The sequence below is a fragment of the Phaethon aethereus genome, assembly GCF_964289735.1.
Source record: "Phaethon aethereus genome assembly, chromosome: 18".
Classification (NCBI taxonomy): domain Eukaryota; kingdom Metazoa; phylum Chordata; class Aves; order Phaethontiformes; family Phaethontidae; genus Phaethon; species Phaethon aethereus.
In genome coordinates this window covers 6,346,122-6,367,428 of record NC_138594.1, presented here as the reverse complement: position 1 = coordinate 6,367,428, position 21,307 = coordinate 6,346,122, and the positions used below count along the sequence as shown (strand labels likewise).

The 21,307-nt window shown below is 42.8% G+C and overlaps 1 protein-coding gene across 2 annotated transcripts; it reads right to left on the bottom strand.

Annotated features, from left to right (window-relative positions):
* Positions 1-747: 747 nt before the first annotated feature.
* ACOX1 (acyl-CoA oxidase 1) lies at positions 748-19,830 on the bottom strand. Of its 2 annotated transcripts, none has more exons than XM_082008123.1 (14): positions 19,480-19,830; positions 18,143-18,302; positions 12,677-12,837; positions 7,811-7,918; positions 7,207-7,326; positions 6,529-6,644; positions 6,183-6,352; positions 5,718-5,880; positions 4,849-5,039; positions 4,420-4,599; positions 3,687-3,792; positions 3,456-3,599; positions 2,391-2,597; positions 748-1,369 (listed from the first exon to the last, which is right to left on the bottom strand). In XM_082008123.1, the coding sequence occupies exons 1-14, from the start codon at positions 19,598-19,600 to the stop codon at positions 1,319-1,321; spliced, it is 1,998 nt and encodes a 665-aa protein (XP_081864249.1). In that variant the 5' UTR covers positions 19,601-19,830; the 3' UTR covers positions 748-1,318. The 2 variants fall into 2 exon arrangements, with proteins under 2 accessions (XP_081864249.1, XP_081864248.1); XM_082008122.1 differs by lacking the exon at positions 12,677-12,837 and adding an exon at positions 9,643-9,803.
* Positions 19,831-21,307: the final 1,477 nt, after the last annotated feature.

Below are 21,307 nucleotides of genomic sequence, written 5' to 3'. Positions count from 1 at the left end.
GTTGTTGCCTCAGAGCTGCAGGATTAGGGTTTATGCAGAAGTTTTTTACCATTTTAAGCTCAAAGTTGCTCTTATCTGTCGTGAAGAGATATTTTGTTACTGGACAGAGTTATTGGTATTGAAAAACAGCAATGATTTTGTTTAGTTGTAGTTGTACTGATTTCACTGGGCATCAGGAGGTTCTGTTAAAAACTAAATCTTGAACCTGTTAAATCCAGACAGCACTGTGCAAGTCCCAAGTCAATATAAAAATAAAATTAAGCAAAATCAGAGAAAGCTGCTTGGAAATGCATGGGTAGGAAAAATATCTGGACACTTCACTTGGGATTGTCACTTTCCTGAAGAATGCCTTTAAAAACCAGAACATCCCAAAACAATCTGAAGACCCAAGAACCTTGGTCAACTGTTTTCTGCCCTCAAATACTGGCTTCATCATTCCAGGTCAAATTTGCAGTTTCTACATGTGGTTTTTCACATCAAATCACCATAATTAACATTTGTAAAGTGCTGAGATAGTGCTACAAAAATACTAACAGTTAAAAGAAGGGCAGAACATCTATTATCAGCACCTAGCTGATTATTACTACTTCCCTCCCCCCACCAGAGAAGCATCACTATATTCTCCTTTTACTTCCTATTAACTCAGGTGCTGGTGTTGGAGCTGGCACACAGACAAAACGAGTTTCTGCAGGGCAGTGAAAGAAGGAAAACATGAAGATGTCTTCTGGAAAGATGAATGAAGCAGAGATCCAGAGAACGATGGGTATTTATTTCCCAGCTGCGTGAGGAAAGCAGTGCCACATGCAGATTCATGTGCACAAAATTAATGCAGGAGGGTTTAGATAGCATAAATATTTACCAAACAAGGAGAGATATAGTGCTAACATTAAAAAAAATTTAAAAATCAAGACATTGATGCTTTTTGGGGGGAGGACATAACTGCTTATTAGAAGCTATTGCCTGAGGGCTGTTAACTACTTAGTAGTAAAATCCTGCTACCTTACCAGTTGACAGTAACTGCTCTCTAGTTAGCAGCTTCACAAAAGCAATCCTTGTATGAATCCATAAAGCTTTCCCAGATTTTTAACAGGTTAATTTTACCATTATAATTGCACTTTAAAAACAGGCATCAATCCTTAAGGACTCTCCCCAAACACCTCCTCAATTTATAAAAGCAGAAAAAAGGCTACAATTATTCACTGTCCTACAGCTACCAGGATTTGAAAGGTTTGATTTAGGTGCCTGAAGAAAGGATGAAAACACCCAGTTCTCAGGTCTGGAAAATTGTGCATTTGAAAAAAAAAAAAAACAGCAGGCTTCACAGCTTGGCTTGCATCGGCTTCAGGTGTTTGTGGAAAGACTCATGAACCTGTAAGAGGACACGACAGTGGTTACAACAAGGTCAGGCCTGAGCTTTAAAACAGTTTTAGCTCTTTACATCTTGCAGTGTTCTTATACTAAGGAAATTTGAATCAGAGGCAATTTGGGGATTTAAGAAGAGACAGCTAAGTCCTGTATTTGAGTATCTATATGACACAAAGAATGAGAATATAAGCCAAACCAAATAGTTTCCCCACCACCTTTCTTGTAAGAAAAGAAGAATGCAAGACCTCTTATATCCATACAAACAATTCTTCAGCATTTTAATTCAAAGAAAACTGGCAGAGGTCTCCTAAGGGGACTGTAATGAAGCTCCTAAGCACCCCCGACTTCAGAAGCACAAAAAATTGAGCAAGTTCCAGTAGGATTTAACTACAATTGCAGTCTCTGGCAGCCCATCATAGAAGACTCTGTCCAAATCAAATAAAGACAGTAAAGACCAGGGAGACAAGATTGAGAGTTCTGTTTTGGCTGATGGAAGAGGGACACTGACTCTTCTCAGTTCAGTTTCTTTTATTAGCTCAGCTGTAGCTACAGCCTTAGGGCAGATATGCAACACCTGACACTTAAGTACTACATGAGAGCAAAGTATTTTCTTCTCCAGTCACTACTACTGCCTGAAGGCACTGAAAGATTTGCCAGAAAACATGTACAGCTTCCACAGCTACTGTCACTAAGCAGAATTAACAGCAAGTGATAATTTCTTTTAAATGCAATGAGATTATTCAATTGTGTCTCTAGGGAGAGTACTATTTCCTCCCTCAACTGAGAAACTCAAAAGCATCCCACAGGGATGCATGGGAAGTACACGTGGGAGAGTAACTGAAGAAAGTATGCTGAAAGCAGAGGAGCAGAAGTAGATTGCTAGTTTTGGTCCATTACCACTACTGACTTTTCTCCCCCCTTCATCAGTTACACGCTGAGATCACCAAACCAAAATTAAAAAAACAAAACTGGGTTATTTCTCTGGACATGTGTGACCTAAAGATGAAGAAATAAGGTTTCTTTACCTCTGTTTTGTTCAGTGGGGATTTCTTTGCCCACTCAAACATGTTCTCATAGACATTTCCATCATACCGGCCAAGCACAGATCCAAGATGAAAGTCATGAAAGTCAAAGGAGTCTACCAGCGCTACTGCATTGGGACGAATTATAGCTAAGAGCTCTTTCACATGCTGGTTCACTTGAATAATTTGGGCATCAGTCAGAATACCCACCTTGGGAAAAAAAAAGTTATCAGAAGAGCATGCAAGTCACAAAATGTTCCCTTCCCCTGTAGCATAACACAAGTCAGCCTTGCCCCACACAAAAATGCAGCAGTTAATACATTAAGGTCTTTTTTTCCCCCCCTAAGTGCTAAGTAATCAAGCTGGCAGTTTGCCATAGTGTACGAGCATAAGGAGATGCCTAGCACAGCCCACCATACTGCCTAGCTATTTAATCTTTGATGGGAGACTCATTCTTTAGAGTGCCTGTATGTTAACTTCAGTACCGAGTTTTCCTGAAGAATGCGCATATGCGTGTATTAAATTCTTCCTGGTTTCAGGGAACATTTTGGTGAGCAAAAAGGAAAATGCCAAGACAAAACATACCACACATCTTCCTGAAGACAAAATAAAACACTGCTGCACAAATACATTCTCAAACTGAAAGAATGAAGAGAAGGAAAGTAATGCCTGACAATTTAAACCCATTCACTGAAGGATGGGTGAAGATTTGGAGTACAATATCCCCCTTTTGTGCACTAATTTACAAATGCATACAGCTCTCGGAGCATGTCTAACTTACATCTCCTTTATTAACTTTTTTTTTTTCAAACATACAATACCTGGTCACCAACTGGAAAACATTTAAGCTAAGCTAGACAGATGCCATGTTACCATTTATCACCCAACTCTGCTTCCGACAGATCGCAAGGGAAACTTGGCAAGAGCCTCCCATCAGACCTGCGCTGCTAATGGCCTTCTGGAAGTCAACAGTTAAGATCTTACACATAAGCATTTGTGCAACTTTGCACTTAAAGCATCTTTGTAAACAATGACTCTGGCTCTAAACCGTTGAAGAAAGACACCAACCTGCAAGAAATCCCCTGTGTTCTTACTGATCCCATACAGTGCATACAGGAGACACAGCTCAGTCATGACAGCACGGACAGCTGCATTACTGATCTCAGGCAGCTTTGCTGTGAAAAGCTTCACTGTCACATAGTGACAGTGTGCCTACAAGAAATGAAAGGAAGGTGAATCAGGTTCATGATGAGATGAGCAGCTCTTATAGCACATTTCTTTATCAGGCACATTGCTGACCTCAGATGCTCGCACAAGATCAACAGAAGTTCTATTCCAGGCATCCTCCTTGCTCTTTCTGTGGTTCAGTTCAGCTTGAAAATTCTTTGCTGCAGCTTCTACGAGCCTATTTCATAAAAGGAAGAAAAACAGGTTACGCAATAACACCACATTAACATGATTATTTCCACTGAATTCATATGAATTTCAGTCTAACATCAGAAGAACTCCGAGGTTGTGTGCCATGACCAAATACATTGCCTGGAGTGAGCAGTTGTGGCTCTAAAACCCCCGTCATCACTGCTGCAGCAGGAACACAGCTACAGAGGGGTAAGATGACATTTGACAGCACTTACTCACATGTAGGTATCTGTTTTACTCTCACACTTCCTTCACAACAGGCTTTAAATATCAGGATTATTTCCCTCCAGATAGATCTCCGAGCGGTTTGGGCATACAAATACCAACATTGTTCAAATATACTTTGCATTTAAATAAGAAAAAGGTATTTCAAAATGGAACAGAGCAGAGTTACTAGGCTATGTGTAGGCTGTATATAGACTCTTGTAACCTCAAAGCACTTAACACTGATCCAGCCTACTAAAGCACATCACTTCTTGAAAGCAACACATGGAGTAAAGCCTTGCAAACCACATCTTGAGAATCTAACATTAACAGGGCAGCACTTCACTACCATCTCCCAAGACACACGATTTTATTGGTGCTTGGCTCAGTCTAGCAAGGGTGAACTCACCGGGCAGCACGTGCTTTGTAGGCCTCTACCAAGCTGACTGGATCATTGATCCGCACAGTCACAGTCCTAGCAGCCACATGCTGTGGCTGAATGCGTTGCATGGAGAGATCGTTAAGGTAGGACACCATGCCAGTAACCCGCTGCCCAGAACTAACTTGGGTGTAGCTTTTGACAAGGAACCTGAAAATAAAGACAACAAATAGCAACTCTTACTCAAGAGTTGTTTGAATGGAGAGAAGTCATCTTGCCTAAGGTCAGATTACCACAGAACAATATTGTAGGCATACACTTTTCTGTCAAAAATAGGGCAAGGGACAGAAACACGAGAGACCAGTTTCACGGTAATACAGGATACACTTGTGCTCATCACTTCAGCTAGAAAGATCGTAATGCCGAGGCAAGAATGTCTCTGGACAGAAGCTACTATACCTAGCAGTCTGCAGCATCATGACTGTGTTTTCTCCTTCATAGGTGCAGGATGGGGTGAATGTGACATAGATGTCAGGAATGCCACTGCAGCGAGAGTAGCCATGCCCACCACATGCCATCCGACATTCCTCAATACCAGCACTGGCAGTCCAGGAAGTGAACGCCTTCAGCCCTGCTGTCAGTGCATGGAGCTGGTGGACAAAAGCAAAGCCAGTTTACATTATTTTTCATTCTTAGGTTGCACACATACTCGCTAAGTACTGCAGCTCCCAGAAAAAGCAGAGTCAACACCATCCTTCTAGTGTCCCACAGGGTCTTGTTTTTCTTGCAAGGACTCTTTCCTGAGCTGAACTATTTACATGAAAGCCTCTATACATGTAAAGGTTTGAGTACCCCATCCGTCTCTATGCATTACATGCAAGATTGTTTTCAACTGCCTATTGTCACATTAGGCTCTCAGACAAAATCCTTAACTGAAGACTGACATTTTACAACCCTAACCCCTCAGTATAGTACTGATACCTTTGATTAACACACCAGTTCTACCCTAGCGACTTGGAAGAACAATCAAGGAGCTACAGCACAGGCATAAGACCAGTTTTAACCCCATTCCCAAGCGATATGCCGTAATTCCTGGAAAGTCACCCTTTTAAAAGAAATTATATATTCACAGTAGCTTTCTCCCTATTTTTTGTAAAGGGCTGCTGAATGAGTAGTGCAAATAAAGAAATAGAAGTCACCAGCACATACCAGGCTTGGGATCTCTGAATTTAAAGAATTACAAGACATCTCATGAGTGAAAGCCAAACGGCTTTATGCCTTTTCTCCCATGCTGTAAAGAAACCTTACATAAAATCAGAGGACAGTACCTCTGGCAGCTCACTCAGATCCCCTTCATTGATGTCTCCACTAATACGACGATAGGTGTCTTTTATGTAGGATCCCACAAAGTGAAAAGCATACGCTGCTGCCAGGAGAGGAAAGAGTTTGTACTGTTGGGTTTGATAATCCAAGATCTGGGGTTCTGGTTCCCTAGAGCAAAATATAGATGAGTTAGTATGCCAGTAGTTAGCAAACTGCCAGGAAGTCCTATTCAATTCTAAGCAGCTTCTCCACTTGGGTAGTACAAGCTGCATCTGTATCAAGCCAGACTCTCAAGACCATACAGCAAAAGCCTCTGGCAGGAGGAAGGCATTTTGGCAGTCAAGAATAAAACAGTGTTTTGAAACTATCAAGTGCCAAAGCAAACATCATCAGCCACTGTCCCTCTTCCCTCCAGCATTTGGGAGTTTTCCTTCAGCACTTTGGCTGGTCTTCTATTTCACTGCACTTACCCTGGCTTTAGCTCAGACTGGTGTCTCACTGCACTATAGCGGATGGCAATGGTACAAGCCCGGGACAAGGAGCGAGCTGAATCGCCTACAATGAGGGATCGGATGAACACCATGGTCCCATAGGTTAGCTTGTCACTAAGTGGCTTCACATAGGTGCCATCTGGTTCAACCTACCGAAAAAAACACAGCCTGTTGATTTCTTCCCTTTTACACATTCACATCAAGTGCTATACTCATCAAGTAGCACTTTCAAGCAACCTACAACCTTGTCGGTACACTATTCGACCACACAACAGCATGTGAAGGGTCCATTTCTAACAGCATATGCTGAAATTCACCGCTTTACCTGGGCATATTTCATCAGCATGTTTTCCCGAGGAATTCTGAAGTTGTCCATTTTCAGGTAGCCATTATCCATTTCATCAAAACCAAATTTTGGGCCAATGTCACCCACTGTAATACCTGCCACAAAGACAAAGCAACTTGCATTAAGAAATAGGAACTAAACACCACAGGAGAGGTTCATGCCTTCTCCAATAAAGAGACTGCTTAGTTTTCTAGCAAGTCCTGGCATTGTTAGGAGTAACAGCTAATGAGGACTTTAACCTCTTTGATAGCAAAGTGGACATCAAAACATGGGGATCTTCACAATGTACATGCACTCCTACTATCCAGTCATGGGGGGAGCTGTCTCTAAAGATCATCCAGCTCACTTCTAGCTAGAGAATGATGAAAGGCATTCTTTCCCTTTCAGAAAGTAGAAGGACATGCTGCCTCAAAGAATGCATAGCTGGGAAACACTGGGACAGAATCAAATCCCAAACTAACCTTCACATTGAAAGTGTGACATGAAGATGATTTAATGATAGTTCAGTCATAAGACAGACTCCTTTAAGCCCTCTGACCTACCATCTACTCACTGAAATCAGCTAGTGAAGTCACGTACATTAACAAGACACATATAGCTGAGAGAAACAGATCTAGCATATTCCATGAGTACTAAACCCTTAACATTAATTTTTACCTGGCAAAGGTTCATGGGTGCCCAGCTGCCGTATGGGAACAATGAAGGCATGCAGCCCTTTGCACTGGCCCTGAGTGTAAAGCTGTGCCAGAACAATGGCATGGTTCGAAGTCTTTCCAACTGCAAAAGGAGTCAGAAGGAAAAAAAACAGTCACCATACTTATATACACAGTCTCTCTCCTTAAAGCAGGATCTGAGATTACCTTAACCACATCACGTGTCAGAAAACCAGACTTACAACACTGGTTATCATCCAAATTCTAAAGCTAGACAGTGTTGCTCAAGTCAGTGAAAGCTGTACAATACCAAGTCCTTGGCAAACCTATCAGTGGAGCTAAAGGCAGTATAAAGATTTTTATACAACTGATCAAAAATTACAACAAATCCATGCAGTGTGAATGATTCTGAGAAACAATTCAGAGCACACAGATAATCCAGTTTTAGTAGGCTCTAGTAAGTCTCTTGTTGTGCAAGAGTAAATGCCTTTTGGCCAACTTTTTGGATCAACTTTCAGTCACCGTTCTGTAGATATAATACACATGACATCACCTCCCTAAGTTTTTCCATGCATCTTCCAGATTTAGACACACAGTGGTGCACTTACGTCCGCCCGGCCACCACTTAATGGAGGTCACAGTGGGGCTGTTGAGGATGAATTCCTGGGTAGCAGGGTCGTAAGTAGCTGTAGTTTCTAGACCCCGAAGATGAGTTCCTGAAAATAAGCAAACACGTTGTTTTGACAGAAAGTCAGTCACAAAACAGAGACAAGGACTGAATTGGACAATGGGAAGTTGAACTCCAGTAGTAATGTACAAATTCTAACTTTGCTTTTAGGCTACATAAAAGGACTAAATATCAATCAATTAATAACAAGCGAGAGTCAGACCATACTCTCGGACTTGAAGCCAATTCTCAGAAAACACTTTTTTTCCCCAGTGGTCTAAGACTAGTTTTCCAAGCACCTCCAATCTGACACCTTTTTGCTATTACACACCAGAAGCCCTTTCTCAGTTAAAAAGTTCAACAAAAACACGCTCACTTGGATCTCACTGAAACTGCAATCTGATTAAATTGCAAAATAAAAATCATATACTTTTCAGTCACAAGATGAAATAAGCAGTGCCCATCATCTCCCATCAGGCCTACATCCTCCTCACTTGATGGAACAGTTTCTCCCAAATGAGATCATCCATAGCTCCAAGACAGCAAGTAATGGCATGCATATGCTAGGATACTGATGCAGGTAGATGAAGAGACTGCAAAAAGATGAAGGCAACAATTCCAGGAACAGTCTTTGTCTTCTGCCCCCAACTCTCTAGTTCACACACACCTGTCTCAGTAGTGGCATTGTCCCTGTCCATGCATAAAAAAAAAATCACCAGGCCTACTTGCTTACACTAAAGCTGTGAACACTCCTGATGGTCTGGACTGACAGAGCCAGTGACTCTGCACAAGATCTTCAACATGAAAAAGGATATCACCTCGATGCAACCACGTTCCCAAAGCATGGAGTTAATGGTAGACTTCCACAGGCAGCTTAACACAGACTTACTTTGCTGGTAAAGGATCTTCAAACCTCACTAGTTGCAAGAGATTCTCCAGAGACTTCAAGTTACTTTATGCTTCATACAGTCTCTACATTTCTCTTCAGCACAAAGGTGAATCCTGCTCATTTTTAGAAAATAATTCTCATCTGCAACTCTCAGATGTCAAAATTAAAGTTTCCCAAGGCATAAGATCCTCCCTTTGAAACTTGGATTAAAAGTGTTGCAGTCACAATACTGCTGGAGTTATCAAAATCCATTTCAAAGCTTGAAAGCAAAGGAACAGCAACAAAGAACAAAGTCTACTTCATACAGAGAATTAAAAAAAAAACATGGTCCAATTAAAAAGAACACATGGGAGTGAACTAAGAAACTGGGGGAATAAAGCTCCCCATAAAACATGAGCGTTGGAACCAAGTCATCCACATGTTCTCTGATCCAAGGTCAGTCCCAAGGTGACATGCAACTCTTATTTTTGGCATCTCTTTCAGTACCTTAAAGCTCTGTCCTTTCGTCTTCACACTGAACATTAAGTGGAGCAAAGCAGAAATCACACTGGAAAAAATGGTAAGTGTAGGAATGAACAGATGTCAAACTGACATCAGCATAGCCATATGCAATAATCTATACTGGTTTGAATGGCACAAGAGGAGCACTCAGGATGCTCATATATGAACTATAGACATCAAACTCTCCCATAGGAAGAAGAAAAAGCGTAAGCAGCATGTGGCATAATAATACGTTAAAAATGTCAGAGGCAGTCCACTTTTCTCTATAGCCACAGCAGCACGTGTAAAGACTGTGGGGCAAACACACACCATTTTTCCCAGGCAGGGGAATCCTTTGTACATAAAGCCATTCTTAGAAATAGCATTTAGCGAATGTACTGTACCATGGCCCATTTCAGTCTGGGCATAAGTGCCAATGATCTCCAGGTTCCAGGCAGGCATGAAGAAGCGATCCTGCTGCTCTGGGGTTGCCTGGGTGAGAAGGGTGGGGAGGAACATGCCCAGATGAAGGTCCAGAGGCTCAGGCCGTCCACGATGAACAAAGCTGTGAAGAAGTGTCATGGGATGGGAGTGTGAAGGGAATGTTATGGGAAGGAAGCAAGCACGAGGATTCATGGTGGAGATTCAGGAAGAGACAAAAAGAAAAAAAAATGATTCACATGTAAATCAAAATTCAGTAAGTGTATTTTAGAAAGCCAGAGCACTGTCCTTTTCTCAGGCCTGAATAATAAGAAATTACACTTACTCTGAAATAAACATGCTGCAATGCATTGCTTTCTAATCATACATAAAATGCATTTACAACATTCTCCTATTTTTGATGCACCATGATTGATAAAAAAAGAATTAATCCAAACCAAAAGAATGACAAAACCATCACCACAGTTTGGAAACTAGAGCATCTCTAAGTTAAACAGGCCAAGTCAGAACATTACTTTGTTGAAAGTGCGAGCTGGCTGGCTGAAGCAAGTCTTCACCCAGAGATATAAAGTCAACTTTTTTTCCCAATGATCTGAGGTTAGAACATGGTAGAAATCCCAGTTTATCCAGCTCAGTGAGCTAGATTTTCACTGAACTTTCTCTTTTTTAAAAAGGAAAGTCCTAGCTGTCTGTATTATCTACTCCACTTTTTTTTAATTAAAGATCAGACACAACTAGCATGTATTACAGTCCAGCTCAACTCCTCCAATTTTTGCTATTTTTAAAAGCTCTCTTAAAAGGACAGTGCTCTGCATGTGTCAGTCAAAGTTGTGAACACAAACAACTAAGCAAGAAAGCCAACATTTTTCAACCTGGAAATCACCAGCACAGAATCTCTCCAATTAAACATGTTTCATTAGAACTACTCTTCCTCCAAGTTCTGTCAAACAGTCTATTAAGCTTTTTGATATAAAGAATTAAATGCTTCATTAAATCTTTGAATACTGATAGCTTTGAGTATTAAAATGGTGGGGATATAGATTGAGGATCAGTACCTTCTGTACAAAGGCTGTCCATCTGGCACATTTATGTATGAAATAATGTAATTTGTCTTTAAAAGCAATATATAGTTAAATGAGATATTCATTGTGGAAAGAGCACTGCTCTGAGCTTAGCTCAAACTCAATTGGCACTCTTATCAAAGTGGGAAGGGTGCATTCTTATGTTACCTTTAAACACATTAATATGAACTAGGTCTATCTCTAGAGCTTCCCAAGAACTGTAGTTCTTTGATATTCTCAGGCACCCACAAGTAAATTCAACCATCTAATAAGCCCAGTAGCAACGTTTTCTAAGCTTTTCGACTGAATAGTGACCAAGCTCAACAGGAGGCTAATGGACTAATCAGGAATACCAGATTTTAAGCAAGTTCAGTACTGGTGAGAAGTACACAACTGACAGTCAAAGACTGAAAGAAAATACTTTACTAAAACCAGATAGAAACACTACAGTATTTCCATTACTCCTTTTTGTTTCCTTTTCAGCCCTGTGCTATCTGTGCTTTTTCTTTATTTTTTCAAGAGACTTATTCACTACAGAATAGGTGGAAATCAACACAGGCTATTGAGTAGGTACTTGCTAAGATAAAACTGAGTAACAACTCATCCAGTTTACAATTCAATAACCCAGAGGTCTGTTTCCCCATCACTAGTTTCTAAACATCAGGATTAAATTAAGCAGATGTCAGTAACAACTACTGCAGAAGCTTTACTGATGAAGTCATTAGATACTCAACATTTACAGCAGGAATGCCAAACGATTGCATTTTAATTATTCAGCATGGATAGGATATTTACTTTACCACGCTATCACCATATTAGTTCTATTAAGTGTCAAAACACTAATTTTGCCATCAAACCACATGAGAACTATAAGCAAACCAGATCATCACCAGGCAAGAAAGTGCAATGATCTAATGTGAAATAGTAAGTAAAACAAATCACTTCGGTGTGGATGTGTGTCTGATTTAAAGAAGCTGGTGTGAAAAAGAAAACAAGGTCAGCAGGCATTTATTGTTGCCATCCGGATGTGTCTCAGCTTCTGGTGTTGAGCTAGGTTTGCTCACTCCATCTCTCCCAAGCAGAACAGACGACAGGATTTCTTCCGTTGTGTCTTCTACAAACATTTCAGCTACCATGAGTAGCTGTAACTGAACAGCCAGGCAATTGGCATCACCATTTAACTTTTGCAATTGTCCAGACTTGTACATATCATGCTTTCCAAGTTTAGATGCCAGCACAAGCACTGGAGTCTTTGGTTTGTTAAAACTAGTCTTGCTGGTATTTAACAGCCATAACTCCAGGTTCTGGGCTAAAAAACTGTTTTCTGATCCATTACATGTTCTTCCATTTGAAGAAGTGAAAGTTGTTTTCAACAATAGTAGGAATAAGATGTTTTTCTTCTTTGAAACCAAGGTCTTTCCATGAAGTTGTACAGCTGCAATGGAGTAGCACCTGGAAGAAAAGTGCTTGGGGCAAAGCATACCTTACTTTCAAAAACAAAAATGCATAATCTCACCATGCTACACTGCATCTAAAGGCATACTTTTGACCTGTTTATGCAGGCCAGTCATGCACTAAGAACTGCGAGATATGCATGCCCCAAATTCAGGCAAAAGTTAAAACCACAGTTCTGTTGACTGACATGTTCCAACCAGTTCAAGTGAAATCAGACTCCCAGGGCTTACAACACCCTCCTCATCTTAAAACAAAAGGTAAACAACTACAAAGTCAGTGATCAGCCAAGAGGTGCATTCTGGTAACTCTGTGATTGCTAGGATGCAAAATGAAGCAGCTGTCTGGCTATAGGGCAGGAAACATCAACGGTTAACCAAACTATTTTACCTTTCCCCTTTTAGATTTACCTAGGGAGCATCATCAATTTACAAACTGGAGTTACAGAAAAGAGGTTACCCATTGATCCCTGAAGGGAACTAACCATGTCCCATTTCGGTTTGGGCGTAGGTGCCAATTATCTTGAGTCCATGGACCAGAGGCAGCCATTTCTCCTTCTGAGCATCAGTCGCTTGGGTCTCTAAGGTATTTTGAAACATGCTGAAGTGGAGACCAAAAGGTTCAGGAAAACTGCCCAAGCATGTTCTACAGGAGAGAAATAGAGGGATCTGGATCTCAGTCTTACTGTTACTGTGATCCTGAACGGTTTTTCTCTAACTATAGCATAAGATAAATAATCTTTTTGCCTATTTCAACCTTTTTTTGTCCCACAAGCAACCTCCAAATATGGAGGCATCAGAGGCAATGCTAATGGGAAAATAAATGTTTCTTTCAGGCATTTTTATTCACCCTATGAATCCTGCTGTTGCTATGTTACTGGAAAAAATACTATTCCACAAAGATTCATGGGGAACTTAAAACTGAGGACATGAAAACCAAGTTATTTTCTCCCCTCATCTCTCAGGCTTGAGGGGGGAATAAATAGCACTACTGCTAGTAGCCTAGAATTAGGCCATATTAGATAGAAGCACTGTGTATTGAAAAGGATAAGGCTTCTTAGGTGTCCAACTGCTTTTCAGAAGAGCTCTGTATTAACTGTAGCTGCTTCTATCAGCTGTGAGATCAGGAACTCACCTTCAATTAAAATTACTGTTAGAGGCTAGTGCTGGATGGAATAGAAGGAACATCAGACATTTTAGGTGTGCTTCATCAAAACAGAAGTTATTTCATGAAAGAAAGCTCTATTGACTTAGTAGCCACGATGGCAAGCAAAGTACATTCCCAATTAAAACAATCTCCAGAACATAAACATGCTAGAAAGTTTCACTGTGTAAAAGCTATGTAGGAAATGACAGCATCTTCCCTTCAACATCCTGCAGTCTGAACAGTTTTTCGTCTTCCATCTACTGTACACAAATGCTTATTCTATCCAAACTTGATGATGGAGGAAGAACAAGGGCTCCGCATGAATACCTACACGCAAGATCATTCCCACCTGCCCAAGATACCTACAAGGAAAATATATTCTTCCATCGCAAGGTATTAATACTTGCCCAGGGAGCACATTTGAGAGTTTGTCACCAATGCAGATCTGCACCACGAAGAGGATGCTATGCATATCGTTTGTCAAATTACAGCAGCATTTGTGATTGGCATTTTACATCATGCCTGGAATGAGTGTCTGGGAGCAGAGTGTAAATAATTAATAATTCAAAGCCAGATCCCTATGCACCGTGAAAGTCAGCCACAGGGTGAAAGAAACTGCATGTTGAAGACGCTTATTTTAAATGGAACAGTTTTTAAATGGAAGAGACTGAATGAGACATTGACTCTTCCAGGAGCAAAACTATTACGATCAAGTACTCTAATGCTGGTGATTAATGTCGTAACTGTGCTTTAAGCTGGTGTGAGTGCAGGTACAGCGTCTAGAGTTCTTAGAATCGAGGCAGACAGTTCTCTTCCCAGAAAATATTCTATTACAATGAGGGTAGCAAACCACTGGCACAGGTTGCCCGAAGAGGTGGTAAATGCCCCATCCCCAGAAACATTCCAGGTCAGGTTAGATGGGGCTCTGAGCAACCTGCTCTAGTTGAAGATGTCCCTGCTCACTGCAGGGGGTTGGACTAGATGGCTTTTAGAGGTCCCTTCCAACCCAAACTATTCTATGATTCTATTGCCTACAGCAGCACACTTACAAAGCTGAAGTTACCAGGGTGACCAAGGGCCTAAAAATGCTACAAGGACAGCGAGACAGAATACCTTTCATCATTCTTGTGGTTTCCTGTGTGGGTTCTTCTTTTAGTCCAGGACCCATATAGCTATAGAAGCACCCTTTACTTCCTCACTGCCTATAGCACAATTACTGTGCATCTGTTCCTTGGGCCCAAAAAAGAACAAACCTACAGGGAGAAAATGAGTGCTGACTTTGAGATACACCGTTTCAGGGCAGCTTGGGAAGAGCTCGAACAGTTCTTTGCATATTTTCAGGACCCATTGAAAGATCTTGTGAAAAAGGTGCAGCACGTGCTTTCCTGCCAGAAAAATCAGGTCAGACACTGCTTCTTTGAAGATAATGCTCCAGAAAAAAATCATCTTAAAGGTCACATCAGTAACTGTCACTGCCTATCAGTGTTTAATCGCAAACGTCAGATATTCCATGCCTAACTAGCATCCTTTTTGATAGCAGTAAGAAGAATGACATTTTGCAAGCAGACACTTTTACAACATCCCTATGTCAGAAGGTCATACTATTTCACTGATTAAACCTGCAGCATTTTAACAGCTTCTTGCAGCAAAGGTGAAAGCACAACTGAAAGCTAATTTACAGCAGAAACTTTTCATCTCTGCAAACTCCACACCGAACGTTTATGATTTTCTTAACATGCCTCTTAGCAACTTGAATGGCAAGAAGAGAGAATCCTGGTTTCCTCATGACACAGAGCAAACAGAAGTAGTGCTAGCTGTGAAGGGAGGAAGAACAGGTTTTCTTTCCTTCTTTTTCTTTCTCTGAACTCTCATTCCTACCCCTCCCAATTTCTACATTCCCAGTTGGCATTTCCTCACTACCTATACAGCTTGCTCTCCAAAGGCTGCATTGTGTAACTGTTCAAGAACTTCGCTACATCACGACTGAATGCAATTAGCACTAGCCATTTGATCAATGACCAAGGATTGTTGGACTGAAGCCAGACTTGCTATGACAATCATTGAGTCAAGAGGGCTGCAGTTCCAAATCCACTTACAAGAGAAGGATATGTAGTCATACGCTACTTTGGCAATATAGATCTTCCCAGATTTCACAGCAACCAATACCACCCACATAGTAAAACGCACTTCTATTTGACAAGTGAGTTTGATAGTGTATCTACCAGCCAACAGAGTACAACAGAAGGAAAGTCTATGTTTTCAGCGACTCCAAAGGTAAATAAATGAACAAGTGCAAAGACATTCTCAGGCCACAAAACCGAGTCACAGAATAGGGTCATTTACTTCAAAGCAAAATCTGCAAGCAAACTTTTCTAGCTTTTTACAGTTCTTGAGGTAACCCTCTCAGGGAAGAGCACAAAGAGTCACCCCAGTAGAGACAGAGCAGGAGGTATGTCTGACTGCTTACTGGGCTTCAGAGTTAAGAAGTGCTGTGGTAATAAACTCCTTTCCTAGCTGTATCAACAAAACACAAGTCAGACTCACCCAGTCCAAATTAATTTAGTAGCGGCTATACTAGCCCCTACTACAGTTTTTCTGGTTTGATTTGCTGAAAGCTACTCCGGGTTCTAACTTCAGTGTAAAAATGACAAGTAAGGACAAATTCTCATAGGGAAAGTGCACATTCATGCAATGCTTACGAAGAGGAATCATCTGTTGATTTTGCAGCGCTCAAATCTTCTCTTTTGTGACCCACTGTCTCCCAGCTGTTTTTCACTTCTTCATGTAATCCTATTTTCCTCAAAAAAGGTTATTTAAACTTGAAGGTACAATAAAACTGACCAGATTGCTCTCCTCAGAGCTGTGTAGCATAACACATCTGAACAACTTCCCATTTTTCATGCTGACTTATATTTTGCTGCAGCTAGATCGTAAAAGAAATCTTAAATATTGGCACTTCAAGGCTGCTGGCCTTCAAGAGCTGTAGTCACAGCAGCAACTGCAGTGTTGACACATGTCAAGACACTGAAAGACTTGACTAGATGAGAAGCAATTAAAATGGCTTCTAAATATATTTAATAGATTCCCTTATGTTTTGGAGTCCAACAAAGCCCTTGCTGAAACAGAAAGGAGAAGCATTCAGTTCGTCACAGCAGCAACAACTGTTTAAGCATATCTCCAGGGTAGCTGAAGGAAGCACCATTTCTCCCCACCTATTCACAAATCAAGCTATAAAGTTGGTCAGTCATGGTACAAAGCTACCTAGTGAAGTTCTGGTAGCATACAAAAGCTATAGGAAAGCAACTAGCTCAAAATTCTCAAAAGTGGCATATGTAAATAAATGTCCCTGCTGTTTGGGGATAATCGCAAGGTGTGAGTGATTATTGGCAAAATATCTTAAGCTTCCATGTGTACAAATCTGATGGTCAATCACAGTAAATACAACTTGACATCTGAACCAAGATCTAAGCTTTCACCCATTTAAAGTTAAGAATGGCTGACCTCCCAAGTAAGTTTATAGAAAGACAAAACTAGGGTCTATCACTTGACAACTTCAGAAAAGTCCTATTTTCATAAAATGTTGTCAGTAATGTTACCAAAAGACAGCATTTACATTGCAAACTTCATTGAAATTTGCTAGCTGGTATACTGGATAGACTTCTCTGAACTTTCTCCATAAAAATAATTGAAGAGACTTCCCTATCACCTCCAATCCTTGCGTAGGAAAAATTAATGATTAACTTTGGCTATGCAGCACCTGAATAATCTAAATATAGTCGCTGAACTTTGTTGTTATCATTGTCCACCAATACCAATTTTCAAAACAACATTTATATTACTTCCACAAGAACCTTCACGACACAGGTCAGTGTAGACCAATTACTTTGAAATTAAAGCTAGAGCAGACAAAATTATTTCAAGTAAATAGTCCCAATATTCATGCCCTAAGGCCAATGACAACTCTTCTATAAACGCAGCCAGAGGAGGCTTGTGATTCTACCAGTATATTATTTAATGTGGAATGTTCATTTAATGTGCCAGAGGATCTATTCATGGTATTACGTCCAGATTTCTAGAGCTGTGCAATCTCTCTGTTAAGGAGTTTCTTGTTGATTATATCAGAATGAGTTTAATAGAACTAAGGGGAGAAATACATGAAAGTCAGGAATGAAGGTCCCTGCAAGCTGGAAGGAATGAAACTCAAGAGGTAAAGATGGTTTTATTTTTATTAACTTAACCCAAGGGTAATACTATCAGGTAAACAAAAAGTTAGATACAATGAAAGGCCTGTAAGTCAAAGGGAACTACTATAGCACCAGGAGCCTGGAGGAGGGAGACTGGACAGATAGTTATAAACAAGAACTTATAAGCCATCGTGGAACATTTTCAAGTATGCCTGTAATGCAACTTTATTAGGTCTAAGTGCAAAGTGAAGTAATCCGCTTTAAGAGATTTCATTAGAAGCTGCAACCTCATCAGATCTACTTTGAATATAAATAATTTCGGTATATTTTTATTCCTTTTTGGGGAAAAAAAGTTAAGACTAAGTCACATTTTTAACTTTCTGCACCATATATAATAAAAGAGCTGTAATTATTAATGGCGCATTTTAGTAGAAAAATCTAAGAAAACACAACATTCAGGAAACCAGGGTTTCAGCTGAAATTCATTAAAGCAAAGACTTCAGTGGGCTTTCGTGCAGGTCTTTAGCTTCCCTTGGGCAGCAAACATATGAAAAAAGCACACCTCTAATGTCCTTGTGATGATCAAAGTATAGAGAAGAAGAAAAACTACAGCTAGGTACCTTTTAAACCAGTAGATCTCCTCTGGATCTGCAATTCCATACTCTCTTAACTTCATCACCATCAAAGCACTCTTCCTGATGGCTTGTTCATAGCGTTGGCTACGGGACAGGAAGTTCAAATCCTCATGCTGGAAGTCAGGGTCATTGATAACTAAGGCCTCTGGGGACAGAGCAGAAGAGGAAAACAAACTCAGTTTCCACAAACCTCAATAAACAGTGGGTGAGAAAGAATTCAGCATTTTGTTTGCTGCACCTCAAGGTACAGATATCAGGAAGTTAAAAATAAAATTAGACGTTCATGAAATCAGAAAGAAGTCAAAGCTCTTGGAAAGAAGGACTCTAGGAACAGCACACTCTCCTATTCCACATAAACCGCATTTTAAGTTAGGAGCACTCCGGACTTGGCAGGAGGTTAATTCACTGGTGTAAGACCTGCAGGCCCCTCAATAACAGTCTCAAGCCCTTAAACAGCCACCGTTTCTGCTGGATCAGACTGCCTCATGAGCTTCATACACCTCCTTGCAGAAGGGCACAGCTATTATCCCTGCTACGCCAACTGGAAACCGAGGTACCCAGAGGCCACTGACGGTCTCTGTCCCTTTTGGCACACAAGTTACACAACACCGGCCTCTGACAGTCCCACCCCGGCTCAGGCTGGGAAAACGTCAAAAGGATGGAGGCATTTCATTGATCTCACCTATCACGGTAGCAGTGGGCGAGAAACGGATCGTATTTGTACTGTTGGGAAAGAGTGCACTAGGAAGGAAAAAGGAGGGAGAGGGCCCAAGAGGAATGCCCGTGGGAAGCTGCCTCTCACCCTCCGGAGGGAAGGGGAAGGACAGACGTAAAGGACATTGCTCTATCAGGGTGACTCCAAATCCTGCCTGGGAAGGGGAGATGATGAGGGGGATCAAGGACGTAACACTGCTACTGCTCCCCTGTGACCCATTAGGCAAAAATCCCTTCTTTCAGGCAGCCCCCTCTGCCTGCAAACCCTCTCCTCACAGCCTTCCCTCTCCCTAAAGCCTCCCCTCTCCCCCCGCCCCGAGCCTGCCTCCCCACAACCTCTCCCCCTCACCACAACCTCCTCCCTCCTCACCGCCCCCGGAGCTTCCCACCTTCAACGTGGCTGCCTCCCCCGGTCTCCCTCTCCCCAGAGCTAGGGTGTCCCCATCTCCCCTCCCCACACCCCCCTACACCCCACCTCCCCTCTCTCTAAAGCCTCCTCCTCTACAGCCTCCCCCAAGCCCCCATCCCGGGCTGCCTCCCCCTCCTCACAGCCCCCCAGCCCGGACAGCCCCCCCCTCAGCAGGGGGCACGGCCGGGGCCTCCCTCACCGATCTCCTTGCGGCGGCGGGTGCGCTCGGCGCCGCCATCCAGGATGTGGGTGAGCAGCTCGGGCTGGAAGGTGGCGGCGGCGCGCTCCCTCCGCAGGTCCGCGTTCATCATCATTATCATCGCCGCGGCGGTGGCAGCTCCGCTCGGCTCGGCCCGGCCCCGCCACCACTCACCCCGGCCTCCGTCGACGTTGGGCACGCCCCCCACCGCGTGACGTCACGCCCGGCCACGTGATCGCCGCCTGCTGCGAGGGGCGGTGGTGAGCGGCGCCGGGATTGCCTCAACGCCCGCTTTAAACGTGCGTGCAGCGGGCGGCAGCTGGGCCGGGCGCGCACGAAATCGAGCGTGAAATCGTGCGTTAAACTGTGCGTACAACGAGCTGCAGCTGGGGCTGCGCGTGCCTTAAGCCGTGCGCTACAATGCATATAGCGTCCCGCGCCTGGAACCGGGAATGACGTGTGGATTGGGTGCGCATACGGCGTTTAGCGGTTTTTTTGCAAACTTGCTTTGCATTTGAGGCTGGGGGTGCATTAAATTTTGCGTTAAATGGTGGGCTAAGTAGTCGTATAATGTGCTGCAGCTGGGGCTAGCTGTGCATTCAGTTCCAAGTGCACATAACATGATGCGTATGCAGCCAGGCATGTAATAGTTAACTTATTAAATAGCTCATTAGGTGACCAAGTAGCGTGCTGCATTTGGGACTGGTCATGCATTATATACTGCATTCGTGCACTAAATGCGCATATAACGTGCTGCACTGGGGGCCAAGTGTGCATTAAATGTGCATGTAACACGCTGCAGCTGAGGTTTTGTTGCGTTAAATGGGCACATGGCATATTGCAGCTGGGGTTGGGCATATGTTAAAAAGTGTTAAATGCACATTTGGCATCTTGCCTTCCTGGCTGATCCCGTCCTGCTGCACAGCATGATTTAAGAGCAAAAGTTGAGCGATGCAGGATGCCTTTGCCCTACTCGGGAGGTGCAGAATTGAACCTGCTTTTTAAATCTGGATTGGGTGAGGCAGAGATGCAGAGCTGCAGAGTGCATGGAGGTGGATTTCTGCCTCTGTTGCTCTTGGTCGAGGACCCTGCCAGAGGGGTTTCACAGCCTGCCATGGGTTTGCACAGCCTTGCGTGGGGCCACGGGGCAGCCAGACCCAGAGTTCAGGCATGTGTGGAGAAGGGGTGAGCCGGGATCACCGTGATTTCGGTGGCCTCCCATGGCAGTCCTGCCTCCATTGCTTCCATGCCAGCAGTGGGGCATTTTGCAAGGTTGCAACCCCCTGAGCAATGCATGGAGTGGGTGAGGGGAACCAAGCATTAAAGCCACAAGGTTGCAGCTCAGTATGTCCTCACTGCTGCATAATCAATATTGGGGTTCCCTGACCCCGTTGGGGTGGCCCCACTTGTCTGATCTGCAGCAGTCTCTGCCTGGGCCATTGTGCAGCTCTTGGGGTCCCGCCCAGCGGGGCAAGAAATCAGGGAGAAAAGCAGTAAATGGAGCATGGAAACATGCCAAACACAGGCAACCTGCAAGAGAGATCAGAGAGAAAATGATGCCAAAAGAAACCACACTGAGGTACAGCCAACGGCCTGGTTACAGCACTGGCTGGGCACAATTAAAATCCTGCCAAAGCTGCTCTGCGTTCCTGCTTTTCTGCGTGCTTTGCGCGGGCTGGCCTGCCTGCGCCAGCCCTGCCCCACCACTGGAGCTCCCACCTGAGTCTTGTCCTGGGGTGAATCATTCTCACTCTTCTTAACCCTACGAGACTACTGATGAAACCAGGCTGGCTTGTATCCAAGTAATTGTTCTCCAGCTGCAGGATCA

Coding starts and splice junctions, on each gene's coding strand:
- ACOX1 (XM_082008123.1), bottom strand. CDS start 19,600: ATGATAATGATGATGAACGCGGACCTGCGGAGGGAGCGCGCCGCCGCC. Junction 18,303..19,479: donor CCGCCGCCGCAAGGAGATCG/GTGAGGGAGGCC, acceptor CTCTGTCCCCAG/AGGCCTTAGTTATCAATGAC. Junction 5,040..5,717: donor ATCTGAGTGAGCTGCCAGAG/GTACTGTCCTCT, acceptor TTTGTCCACCAG/CTCCATGCACTGACAGCAGG.